The 12,938-nt window shown below is 45.3% G+C and overlaps 1 protein-coding gene across 2 annotated transcripts in view; it reads left to right on the top strand.

Moving 5' to 3' along the window:
• Nucleotides 1-12,938, top strand: part of ZNF831 (zinc finger protein 831) — a 62,443-nt gene that overhangs the window by 4,608 nt on the left and 44,897 nt on the right. Inside the window, exons 2-3 of one of the 2 annotated variants that reach the window (XR_008376632.1) lie at nucleotides 453-576; nucleotides 12,451-12,470. Coding sequence is in view for 1 of the 2 variants with exons in the window: in XM_053574807.1 (XP_053430782.1) it covers nucleotides 437-576; nucleotides 12,451-12,614 (304 nt within the window). In the remaining variant the exon portion in view is untranslated. Of the gene's footprint in view, nucleotides 1-436; nucleotides 577-12,450; nucleotides 12,615-12,938 lie in introns of those variants that run through there. The other variant, XM_053574807.1, reaches the window with a different exon arrangement.

Here is a 12,938-nt window from a genome sequence, read left to right on the forward strand (position 1 = left end):
ACTCGGCCTGGAGTCCAGGGCCCTGAAGCTGCTCTGTCTTCCCCAGGGGGGCCCCTGAAGGTGGGGGAGGTGCTGTCTTCACCTGAGAGCAGCAGGTTCATTAAGAATGTATTGAGACTGAGATGTGGGGTCCCACAGTGACCTCTATTTTGACATCTCACAGGGGCTCAGCCCTCCTGGGGAGGTGGCCTGGGAGGAGGGAAAAAGAGCTGGCGGTGGTATTTCTGGGCCTCTGCAGAGCCAGCCCAGGTGGAGTTTCAGAAGGTTTTGTCCAGGCATGCTCTAGCAGTTACCTGGCCGGCATCTCACAGGGGCTCAGGCTATTTGTCCACGCAGCATTTCTGTTCCTTGATTTCTGTAGACAGGGAGCCCTTCTGGGTTGTCCCCATCATGAGGGCTTTGAGCAACATGATGCCAACATGCCTGGTATTTTCAGCTTTCCTACCCGACAGTCCCAGGGGTGATGTCCCAGGACCCAGTGTCTGAGCCAGAAGGGAAGAGAGGACTGCCTCGGAGGAGGGGCAAGATGTCACGTGGGAGTGGCAAGCAGAGAAAACTGAGGATCACCGCTAAAAGGTAGGGTGTGCGGCCACCCCTGTCATTTCCACACCTGCCCAGTTTCAGGAACTGTACCCTGCAATTTAGCAAAGCCTCTAAGACCAACTTAACATGGAATCCAAAAGGCAGCTCTGTGCTGCGTGGAAAGCAGCCATGTTTTGTTGGTGGAGAGACCAGATTAAAGGACCACATTTGTTTCCCCGTCAGTTTGCCCTGCTTAGCCCCCCCCACCTGTGTGTTTTTCAGTGGTGCCTTTCTCAGGCCAGGAATCTGGCAAATGTTTGAAATAACTGGGTTGAAAACACATTCATCCAATTTAAGTCCTGAAGAGAGAGCATGTTAATTATTTACAGCTTTTATTGCTTTTTTAATTATGCAAGCAATGTACGTCCTTTGCAGAAAAATTAGACAATACAGATGAGCAAAGAAAAGATTATAAAACACGCTAGTATTCTCTCCACTCAGAGATAATCACCATTAACATTTAAGAGCACAACCTTCCAGACTCTTCTTTGCACCAGGCATGTGCACATGTCCATCAACAACAAACCGGGGACTTAGGACTCCAAGGCCACTCCTGTCATGTCGTTCTTGATCGTCTTGCTCCTTTGCTCAAAACCCTTCAGCCTGCCCATTACCCACAAGTTAAAAGGCAGATTCTTTTTTTTGGTTGGGGTCAGGTTTGAACCCACCACTTCCGGTATATGAGGCCGGCGCCCTGCTCCTTGAACCACATGTGCCACCCAAAAGGCAGGTTCTTTAACCAGCTCTCACCCTCTCTGCCCCAGAAGCTTTACGCTCTCGTTCCTGTAATCTCCTCCTCCTTTCCGACTTGGTGCGGTGTGGCGCTGCCTCTGCCCTGGCCCTGTTCCCTGTACCACACTCTGCACCCAGGTCACTGATGCATCCATCCTCTACATTCAGGCTCTCAGCCTTCTCCTTTCCTGGATGGTTGTCACCTTCCCTCCCTACTGTAGATATTTTATCTAAAAAGCCTAGGTATCCTTCAAGAGGCAAAGTGCATTCCTGACCCTCCCCCACGGCTGCTCAGCACCTGATGGTTAGAGATGGTGAGTCCCCCACGTCTACCAGAACTGACATTGCTGAGAGCTGGAGGTGTGCCAGGCAGGGTACTAACTGCGCTGTTGCATGCGCTGTCTGGTTAGATCCTACAAGGACCCCACACGGGGGACAGCATTAATAGAGAAGTCAGACCACCTCCCTGCGGACCCAGATTTGAAACAGCAGGTCTTGCTCCCCAGCCTGGGCTGGGCACTCTGGTCACCTGCAGTTTCCCTGTGGTGCTGGCGGGTCTGCGGCATGGCCTGGGAGTCTGCATTTCCAGCACACTCTGGTGATCTGCTGGCACCATCCCATATGCCTTCAGGAGCTTGAGTTTACAGGATCTGCTGGGGCTACAGGTGCATTCTCTGCTGAGGCTTATGGGGTCTAATCACAAGGTGTCACTGGGCTGCACTCTCACCCAGAAGGTCAGCTAGGGAAGGATCTACTCCCAAGACCCCTCAGGTTGTTGGCAGGAGTTGTTTCTGAGGCATGGCAACTCACTTCGTAAAATCTAACAATGGAGACAGTATCTCTGATGTCTGAAACTCCTGACCTCAAAATTTATTTCTAAAGGGCTCACCTGATTGGGTAAGGCCCACCTAAGATAATCTACCTTTTGATTAGGGACTTTAATCTCATAAACACAGAACCCTTAACTTTGTTATATGTCATTAGTTGGAAGGAAGTTACAGTTTCTACCCACACTGTAAAGGAAAGATATGACTCATGGAGGTCACCCTACCTAGGGCGTGTCTGCAACAAAGGGCTTTCCTAGGTGAACCCGTTTAGTAGAAGTAGGATTCGGTTTTCCATTATGACTTCCCATCATCATACTAGAAAGTTGTTAGCAGTTGCTGAGACTTGTGCTTTTAATGTCTGGGGCATGTCTTTGACTGGGGAGATGATTTATAAGAAAATATGACACTGGCTATGACACAGGGGAAGGGCTTTCTTTAAAGACAAATTTCTTGTTAAGCCACCAGTTGGGCAGCATTTGGCCTGCAAAGATTTAATAAAGGAAACTACCAATTTGTTTGATCCACATGAAGTCTCAAATTTAATTAATTTTCTAGTGATGAAGTCACATGTTAGATGATAGAGCTTCTTGAAGAAATAGCATCTCCAATTCTCCTTGCTTGGCAAATCTTCAGAGACACAGAGTCGGTGTCCTATTCTGAGTGCCAGTGTTGGGAAGATACTGGAAGGTGACCCTTAATTCTAAAAGTGCTTCAAATTCCCTGTTCAGGAGGCTATCAGCAGGCTAGCAGACATAGAACATTTTTTTTTCTCTTCAAAAAGACCGCGTATGTTGAAATCCTTTTATTTTTCATATGGTACTTTATGACCGAAGGCAGTCACATCCTAGGATTTATTTTATAAAGATTGGCTTTGCAGATAACCAGACAGAAAAACTTCTCTTTGATGTAGAATTCTATCTGCCAGTCTGTCTGTATTGGTTTTCTATTACTGCTGGTAGCAAATCACCAAACCTTGTGTGTTGTTTCAAATGGCATACATTTATGACTTTACAGTTCTGTACATAGAAGTCCAGGGTGGGTCTCCCTGGGCTAAAATCAGTGTCAGTGGCTGATTCCTTCCTGGAGGCTCCAGGGGAGCTCAGCTTCCTGCACATCTGGGCTGTGGGCAGAATTCAGGTTCTCAGCTGGTGGCTGTCTTCCCTCCCCGTCCTGAGGTAGCACGGTGAGGTGGAGCCTCCTCACACTTAATCTCTCCTTCTCTCCTTCATTCTCACCTCTTCAACCCAATCTCTGCTGCTTCTTTCATTTTCGAGGACTCATGCGATTAGATTGGGCTTACCTGGATAATCCTGGACCTTGAAGTCAGTAGCCTCCATCACATCTGCAAAGCCACTTTTACCATGTACGTTAATATATTCCAAGACTCTGGACATTTGGGCATGGACATCTTTGGGCAGGGTCAATTAGTCTGCCTACTAGTCTATCCATCCACCCACCTAGGTATGTTACACATGTAGATATTTATCCATCCGTCCACCCACCTGTGTATCTATCCATCATCTAACTCTTGTGTTCTTTCCTCGGACAAGAAGCCCATGTCTTCCTCCATCTTTCCGTTTTCACTTCAGTTGTCTTCATGTAATATTACCTTATATATTGTCTTTGTGATGCATAGAAAACAAAAATTAAACTAAAATGATAATTATGTAGCTTTCTGTTTTTGGCACAAATCATTTCATGTTCATACTTTGACTGCACATCAACATCTCCATTGATAACCTAAAATATTGTGTTGTGTCTGTAAAATATGTATATAAATGTCATACTGAATTTATCATTCTTCAGTTTGATTTTTAAGATCAACATTATGTCATCAAGTCAGTGTATATGGGTCAGATTTGTTCATCCTAATTGCTATTGAGTGTTTCATCCCATGAGTGAGAGTTTACCCTTTCCCCGTGTGCTTAGTAATGTTAGTTGTTACCAGATTCTTTGCTTGATACATATATGTACCCACATAACTCCCCTTCTCCTATCTTTTCATTTTTTTCTGTATATTATGTCTTCTTCCTGGAATTATTTTCTTCTACCTACAGCATCATTCTTCAGAATTTCCTTTGGAGATGAGAATGCTCTCAGTTTTTTTTTTTTTTTGTTGTTGTTGTTGTTCGTTTGTTTTTGAGACAGTCTCACTCTGTCACCCTCAGTAGAGTGCTGTGGCGTCACAGCTCACGGCAACCTCCAACTCTTTTGGGCTTAAGCAATTCTCTTGCCTCAGCCTCCCGAGTAGCTGGGACTACAGGTGCCTGCCACAACACCCGGCTATTTTTTACTACAGTTGCCACCACTGTTTTAGCTGGCTGGGGCTGGGTTTGAACCCGCCACCCTCGGTATATGGGGCCATCACCCTACCTGCTGACCTACAGGCACTGCCCACACTCTCAGTTTTTATTCCTCTGATAATACATTTATTCCATCATGATTGCTGAAAATTGTTTTTTCCTGGGCACACGATTCTAGTCTGACAATTATTTTCTCTCTGCACATCAAAGCTACCATTGCAGTACCCTCTGGCTCCCCTCTTGTGGTGAGTCAGCTACTGCTTTGCCCATCTGTCTTTTATCTCTGGCTACTTTTAAGATCTCCTTTCGTTCTTTGGTGTTCCATAGTTTTACTTTGATGTATGTAGGCGTATGTTGCTTCTTATTTATTCTGCTAGGAATCCATCCAGCTTTTAGGACTTGTGGGTTATTGTTTTCCTAGAAAATTGCCAGCCATTATTCTTCAAACATTGCCTTTATTTTGTTCTCTGTCCTCTCTTTCTGAAACACTGAAATAAGACAGATTAGACCATCTCTAGCTTTCATGTCTCTTCACTCCTCCTTTTAATAACTTTGTCTGTGCTATACTTTGTTCAGATTTATCTTCAAAATTTTACTAGACTTTTTTTAATATACTGAGGTTTTAATGGGGGTAAAGCTTTACTGAAGCATAATCGAATTTTAATATTGCAATATTTAAAATATACAACTTAATAAGTTTGAACACATATATATTTCTGTGAAAGAAATTATATAGTCAAGATAATGAACACATCTCTCATCCTGCCAAATCTTCTCCTGTGCCTCTGTAATTCCTCCCACCTAACACTGTCCATCCCCAGTGAGTTTTCCATCACTACAGAAAGATATATGCCTCTTTTCCTTCCTTTCTGTTTTTTTTTTTAATCTAGCTGCCCCCCTCCAGTAGCATTATTATTTGAAAGTTAATTCACATTTTTGCACGTATCAATAATTCATTCTTTTTTATTGCTAAATAGTACATCATTGGGTGGCTAGGACACAATTTGCTTATGTGTTCGTTTGTTGGCAGACATTTGATTTGTTTCAATTTGGGGTTACTATAAATGAAATGACTATAAGTACCCACATGTAAGTCTTCCTATGAACATATGCTTTACATACCTGGGGTGGAATGCCTGACCACATGGTAGATGTCTCATAAACTTTGTAAGAAGCTGCCAAACGGTTTTCCAAAGTGGTTCCATATGTACCTCTGTTAGCAGTGCCTGAGGGTTCCAGCTTCTCTCCTTACCTGCTGACAGTGGGTCTGGTTATTCTTTTTAGTTTGAGTCATTTTCCTAGTTGTGTCTTGGTATCTCATACAGTCTGAATTTGCTTTTCTTTAATAACTGACGATATGAGTATCCTTCATATGCCTATTTTATAAGTCCATGTCATCTTTGGCCAAGTGTCTGTTTAGATCTTTTGCCTATTTAAAAAATGAGTTGTTTTCTTATTATTGAATTTTGAAAATTCTTTATGTATTCTGGTTATACGTCGGTTTTTTTCCCTTGGATATGTGATTTGCAAATATTTTTCTTTCAGTTTGCAGCTTGTATTCTTATTCTCTTATTGGCATCTTTTAAAGAGCAGATGTCTTTAATTTTGATCAAATTCAATTTATCATTTTTTGCTTTTGTTGATTATGTTTTTAGTGTCATAACTAAAAAAAAAAAAAAAAAAAAATCTGTGCCTAACCACAGCTGCAAGGATTTTCTCCTAAGTTTTTCTCTAAAAGTGTATACTTTTAGGTTTTATATTTAGGTGTATAATCTATTTTTGCTTAATTTTTATATATGTGTATGGTATGATGTATGGATAAAAGTGCTTATTTTTACATGTGGTTATAGCTAGTTGTTTTAGCATCGTTTGTTGGTCTATTTTTCTATTTTAGTGCAAATATCACACTAACTTGATTACATCGCCTGGATTGAAGACTTACTATAAAGTTGAAGTATTCCAGATAGTGTGATATTTGCATTGAAGTTGACAAATAAGTCAATGGAACAGAGGGTACAGGAACAGACCATACATATATAGTGAATTGACCTTTGATAAAGGCTCAAAGGAAATTCAGCAGAGAAAGTAAAATCTTTCCAACAAATGGTGCTAGTCCTAGAGAATTTCTCCATCAAGAAGCTGAGGCATCATCACACTCCCCTCACCTGTTCCTGTCTATCAGCAATCACTGCCATCATTGCTTGACGGTGAGTTTCCTGAGAACCACTGTTTCAGGCATTTTTCTGGTGCCTTATATGGGATGGTAAATCTGGTTACTATTATGCCATCTTGTCCAGAAGTCCCTGGTCTATTGCACTGGCTTCTCAGTTGAGCCCCACACCCCCACACCCTCACTTTCATTGGTCTAGTGAGTTTTATTTCCAAAAGGCTCCATGGAATTGTTTTTCAAATCTTCTTGATAGGTTTTTTTCTTTTTGAGGCAGAGTCTCAATTTGTCAGCCTAGGTAGAGTGCCATGGCATCATAGCTCACAGCAACCTCAAACTCTCGGGCTTAAGCCAGTGGTTCTCAACCTTCCTAAATGACGCAGCCCTTTAATACAGTTCCTGTGGGTCGATACCCACAGGTTGAGAACTGCTGGCTTAAGCGATTCTCTTGCTTCAGCCTCTCAAGTAGCTGGGACTTTAGGTACCCACCACAACACCTGGCTATTTTTAAGGTCTCACTCTTGCTCAGGCTGGTCTTGAACTCCTGAGCTCAGGCAATCTACCCACCTTGGCTTCCCCAGAGTGCTAGGATTACAGGTGTGAGCCACTGCGCCCGGCTACTTGAGAGTTTTTTTTTTTTTTTTTTTTCAGTTTTTGACTGGGGCTAGGTTTGAACCTACCACCTCTGGTATATGGGGCCGGCACCCTACTCCTTTGAGCCACAGCCACCGCCCCTACTTGAGAGTTTTTATAGTCTCTTGTCACTTTAGTCTTATTGTCAATCTTTTTTTTTTTTTTTTTTTTTACAAAACACTCAATATTTTGCAGACTAAATTCTCTGAATGAATGCTTTCGAGAATTCTCTGAATGAATGAATTATCCGATGATAATTCCAACGCATGAAGTCTCAGCACATTTGACTCTGTTTTATGTATTTTAGCTCTAACTTATGATAACTTACTTCCTTGTCAGTGTTGAAATTTTTGACTGTAAGCTGGTATTTTTGGAACTTTGAGACTTGGGTTGAAGGTGAATCTCTTCAGTAAATACTTGTTTTGCTTCTGCTAGGTGCCTAGGGGCACCTGTTGGACACCACATTCAATGACATTCTTGACTTTAGGCCTTTCTCTGGGTAACCTTGTAGTGTGAATTCAGGTTGCAAAACGTTAAGGGGACAGTCTTAGTGTGAGGAAATGAACAGAAGAGACATCTTCCCCTTCTCTCAGTGGTAAGATCTGAGTTGGGAGTGTTTTATTTTATTTTTTTAATGTTCCCTGAGCAGGTGGTGGGGGTAGGGAGTATTTCTTTTTTTTTTTTTTTTTTTTTGTAGAGACAGAGTCTCACTGTACCGCCCTCGGATAGAGTGCCGTGGCATCACACGGCTCACAGCAACCTCTAACTCTTGGGCTTACGCGATTCTCTTGCCTCAGCCTCCCGAGCAGCTGGGACTACAGGCGCCCGCCACAACGCCCGGCTATTTTTTTGTTGCAGTTTGGTCGGGGCTGGGTTTGAACCCACCACCCTCGGCATATGGAGCCAGCGCCCTACTCACTGAGCCACAGGCGCCGCCCGGGAGTATTTCTTTTTAATTTACCCAAATACTGAGGTATGACCTTCTGAGGTTTCACTTTTGTGCAGGAAGGAAGGTTGTGCCTTCTACCTGGCTGTCAGGGTGATACATTCTGGGGTTTGAGTCCTGCACCCTGTAGCCGACCAGAGCACAAAAAAGGAAGGTCAGCTCATCTGGTTTAGCAAACGCCTTCAGAGGGAAAGCGGTCTTATCTTCCAGGGTTCACTTTTCTCTTGGTTCTCAGCTTTTAACTATTTCTTCTCTTTTAATTAGGACATCAATACATTTACGTATAAGTTTTTAAAATTTTAATCTGCATTTTTAGCTGTTTTCAGTGAGGACGAAAGCATTCATTCAGAGAATTTAGTCTGCTGTACTGTTGGAAATGGAATTCTTATTTTTCAACCGTTTGTCATGAAGAAGCCGTATATTTTGATGTAAGCTGTCTTTTTCTTTATGATTGTGACTTTTGGGCCTTTTCTAAGAAATCTTTCCTTACTCTCAATCTCCCTGTCTCATGAACACACACTATGTTCTCTTATATTTTCTTCTTAGATGACTATATATTCATATACATACATAAGGATTAATTTCAAATTTAATTTATAGAGATAACAATGGATCATGGGTAAAATACAATTTTGACCTGTTTTGGTCTTCTGTCATGAGCTAGGCATGGAAAGAGAATGTGTGTGTGTACGTGTGTGTATAATGGGGGGAGAGAGAGAGATTTGGTTTTTAAGAGGTAGGATCTCTCTGTGTTGCCAGGTGAGGGCACAGTGGCTATGCACAGGTGTGATCATAGCACACCTATGCAGTCTCTAACTCCTGGGCTCAAGCTATCATCCAGCCTTGGGGTCCCAAGCCGCTGGGCCTATAGGCATGTGCTACCATGCCTGGATTGGTTTTTATATATTTTTTAAAAGATTATGTATGTATATAAATATATATAAATGTAAAATACACACATATATGTCTATGTAACAGAAGAATATGTGACAGAGATCGTATGTGGCTGGAAAGTCTGTAGCCTCTGTTTTCTGGATCTTGATATTAAAGGCTTGTCACTGTTACGTTAATCTAGTTTATCCCACTCATTTGCCATAGTTTAGCTTCTCGTTTATACTTGAAGTTTGTTTCGGGGCCATTCATTTTGTTTCATTCACCTCTCTTTTTTTTTTTCTGCCACCTCCAAGTACCACGCTGTAATGAACATAGCTGTTTTCATTAACAAAACTACATGAGTTAAAGGTGAGAGATTAGAAAATGCAGGACCCATTTTCAGAGTGGAAATGGGCAGACGCAGAGCATTCGTACTCAGATGCCTAATGCCCTGACGTTGACTAGTGGGATAGAGGTCCGGAGTGCTCAGACAGCACGTCTCTGACTCGCCCAAAGCAAGTGCTGGACCACGGAATTGGATTTTATTGATTAATCTGTAACTGTGCGATGCTGTGTGAAGCGTGAAACACTCAAGAGACTTGTTCCAGGAAGCTTCCGACAAATGGAACGATGCTTTGTGAAGACCCAAGGGAATCAGAGTGAGGTATGGAGAGGCTGGAGGCTGTGGAGGAGAGGGGCACTGTGAAAGCCCCAAAACGTATGGTAGTCATTGAAGAGGGGAGCGGAGAAGAAAGCCCCGGACCTGAGGGTCTGATTCTCCCAGTAGAGGCAGCTTTCCTCAGGGAGCGGATGTTTACCTGTCTGAGCCCTGTGTCTCCTCACTTCAGTCACGACACAATTTACTTACTCAGTGAGATGGCGCTCTCAGTTAATGAGAGCACAGTCTCTGAATGAGGTGACGCAGACCTACAGATGTGGCCCTGAGTTCACATGGCCTCAGCTACACGTGGCGGCCACTCTGCACGTGGCTGAGACCCTTTGTCACATGGGTGGCAGCACAGGAGCTCAGACAGGGGGACATGGAAGCTCCAGGGCCCACAGCCCCACTACACTGCACATTGCCCTGTTCTTCCCTGTGGGGTCAAGAGAGAACAGTGAGGGGAACAGTGTGTCAGACCCCACAATCCCTCCCCAGCACCAGTGTGTGACTCAAGCTGTGCAAACTTGCAAGACCCTCTCGTAGCCACCTTTCCTCCCATGGCCTGGCTGATACCCAGGGCAGTGGGGGCGTCAGTGGGTCCCCCTCATAGCTGGGGTGTGGATGTGCTGCCCGGTGAAGGGCTCCAGACAGGACCTCACAGTACCTGCCAGACCTTGAGGTATGTGACAGGTGACAGGAACAGGCTTGCAGACTGTGGCTCCACAGAGGCTGCACACAACATCCTGGGAGACTGAGCAGAGAAAGAACAACCCTGCCCGGGACTAGACAAACTAGACACCTCCACAGCTGACCGCCTCCCCACAATGACCGCCTCCTTAATTTGGTTGTGTTTTCAGAGACCTGACATGCCCCACATGCACGAATCCCTTCTAGGCCTCGCTCCTTGTGTTGACACCTCTGTATGTTGATGTGTTTGTTATACTCCCTTGGGTGGTCAAGTTTCAGAGTTTCTGCTATGCTGCTTGGAAGACCTGGCCAGTTCCACTTGGGCTCTCCCCAAGGGCAAAGGGATCAAATCCCTCCTCGACAGGTTCTGAATCCAGGAGCTGGGCCTTTCCCTGGTATTTTGACTTAGTCTCTCGCTTGTCCAGATTCCCAAAGTGAAGGTCCCTGCTGTTCACACTGTGCCATTCTCAACACCTGCAAGTCTGTGGCAGTCCCCCACAGACTCCGGGCAGAGGTGACTGCAGCTCCTGGAAGGGGGAAGAATTCTCTCTTCCTGCCCCTCCTCCCTTCCTCCTTTTGTCTCTGCACTTGGAAATCACTCTCCACCCAGCCCTGCAGGAGCCCCCACTGGGTCAGGGGTTTGTGATTAGGAAACAGCAGGGTGGCTCCCCACCCGGCTCAGACAGCTGCTCAGGAACCTGTGATCCTGACAAGCAGGGACAACTGCTTCAAAGGTCCCCTGGGGAGTGACAGCTCCTGCCCCAGGCAGGGGAGGCAACAGTGCCTGGCTGAGGGGAGCTGTCCCCAACACAGAGGCCAGGAAAGATGAACAAAAAGTCACTTTCTCATTGTTGCTGCCAGGAAAAGCCAGCATCCAAGAGGTTACTGTATTCTGCAGATCTTATTTAAAATTCTGCAAGCTGCCCTAGTGATTAGGGGACTGCGGCTGGATCTTGGCAGTGGCTCAGACAAGTGAGAAAGGAGGAAGGCCAGGCAGGCTGCCTCACCTTCCTCCCTCGCTGCTTCTGAGGAGCGTCCTGGAGTAGAGAGACTGTAAACTGGGTCTTGCAGAGGGAGGGGATAACCTGTGGCTCCACCAGGTAGCTAGAAGTAGTGCAAAGATCTTTCAAGAGAGTTTAAGGCCTGTTGCAGGCCTTTATAATTCAGTTCCTTGCCCTGCATAATGGGGGTGCTAGACCAGATGGACATTCTGGTTGGGTTGCATATTCCTATCAGTAAAAAACGTTGAGGCTGCACCTGTATGTACGTGTTTGTTCCTTTACACGTTGGGCATGTTAGACTCTACTAATGCATTGAACACTTTGCAAAGGGCATGTAACGATAGAAATAAGCAAGTCTAGATGAAAATACAGATACAGAGATGCTGTAGTATTTTTCTTTCTCTACCCCGGTCATGCCCTCCCTCGGGAGATGAATACTTCCTTTGAGAAACAACCAGATCAGATGGTCTGTGGGGCTTCTACAGATGGAGTGTCGGCAAAGAATGCGATCCCCAGGATGGGGATCGCCAGCCCCATGTGGCTATTTAAATTCATTACAATGAAATAAAATTTAAAATTCAGTTTCTTAAACACACTGACTGCACGTCAAATGCTCAATAGCCACATGGAGTTTGTGGCTACTGTACAGGTCAGTGCAAATTACAGGACATCTCCATCACCACAGGAGGCTCTACTGGGTAACCTGTACAGCAAGCAGCCAAGACCACACAATTTAATATTTAATTGCAACTAACCTTTACTAAGTAAGCATTGCTAATGGGCTCAGAATTGTGGGAAGCGTTTTATAAACATGAACTCATTTTGGCCTTCCAGCCGCCTCCCGAGTGAGGTGTTCTGTGCATCATCCTTGCCATGTCCCGGGGTGGAGGTTTGGAGGATCAGGAGTTGCTCAGAGCCCATCAGCTAGTAGGACATCCAGCCCTGTGTCCCCCCAGGTACCCCACAGGTGCTTCTCAGACTTTTCTGGGCATGTGCCCTGGAGGCTGGTCACTGCATACGCGGTTCTCCATCCCACAGGTACAAAGGGAGTTTCCTGCAGAGCCGTGTGCAGCTCAGAGCCAGCAGACTGCACAAGCCCACCTGGGCACCACGGAGAAGCTGCCACGCTCCCCCACCCGAGGGACTGGACCGGGCAGAGCCCTCAGGCAGGACCCTCGGGAAAGCCTCTTCGGAAATGACAGGTAATGCTCTCCTTGCAGGTGAAGGCACCAGGCTCAAGGGTGAGCAGGCCCCAGCCCAGAGGCCAGCAGGGGACAGAGGCATGAGGGATGATGACCAAGGTATGACATCTGAGAGACCAACAAAGTGACCCTAAACCCATGGGGACGTGGGGTGAGAAGAGAAGAATCCATCCCGGAGTACAGGCCACCTGTGCTGGCCCTGGCTAGGTGAGCTGCCCTGCAGGGCCTGGGAAAACAGGAACCCGAGCTCTTGGTGCCTCCACCGTCGCCCGTCTCTAAAGAGCAAGTGCATTTGGTTCTTTCCACAGGGCTGGTGTGAGACTC

Source organism: Nycticebus coucang, chromosome 21, assembly GCF_027406575.1.
Source record: "Nycticebus coucang isolate mNycCou1 chromosome 21, mNycCou1.pri, whole genome shotgun sequence".
Taxonomy (NCBI): Eukaryota; Metazoa; Chordata; class Mammalia; order Primates; family Lorisidae; genus Nycticebus; species Nycticebus coucang.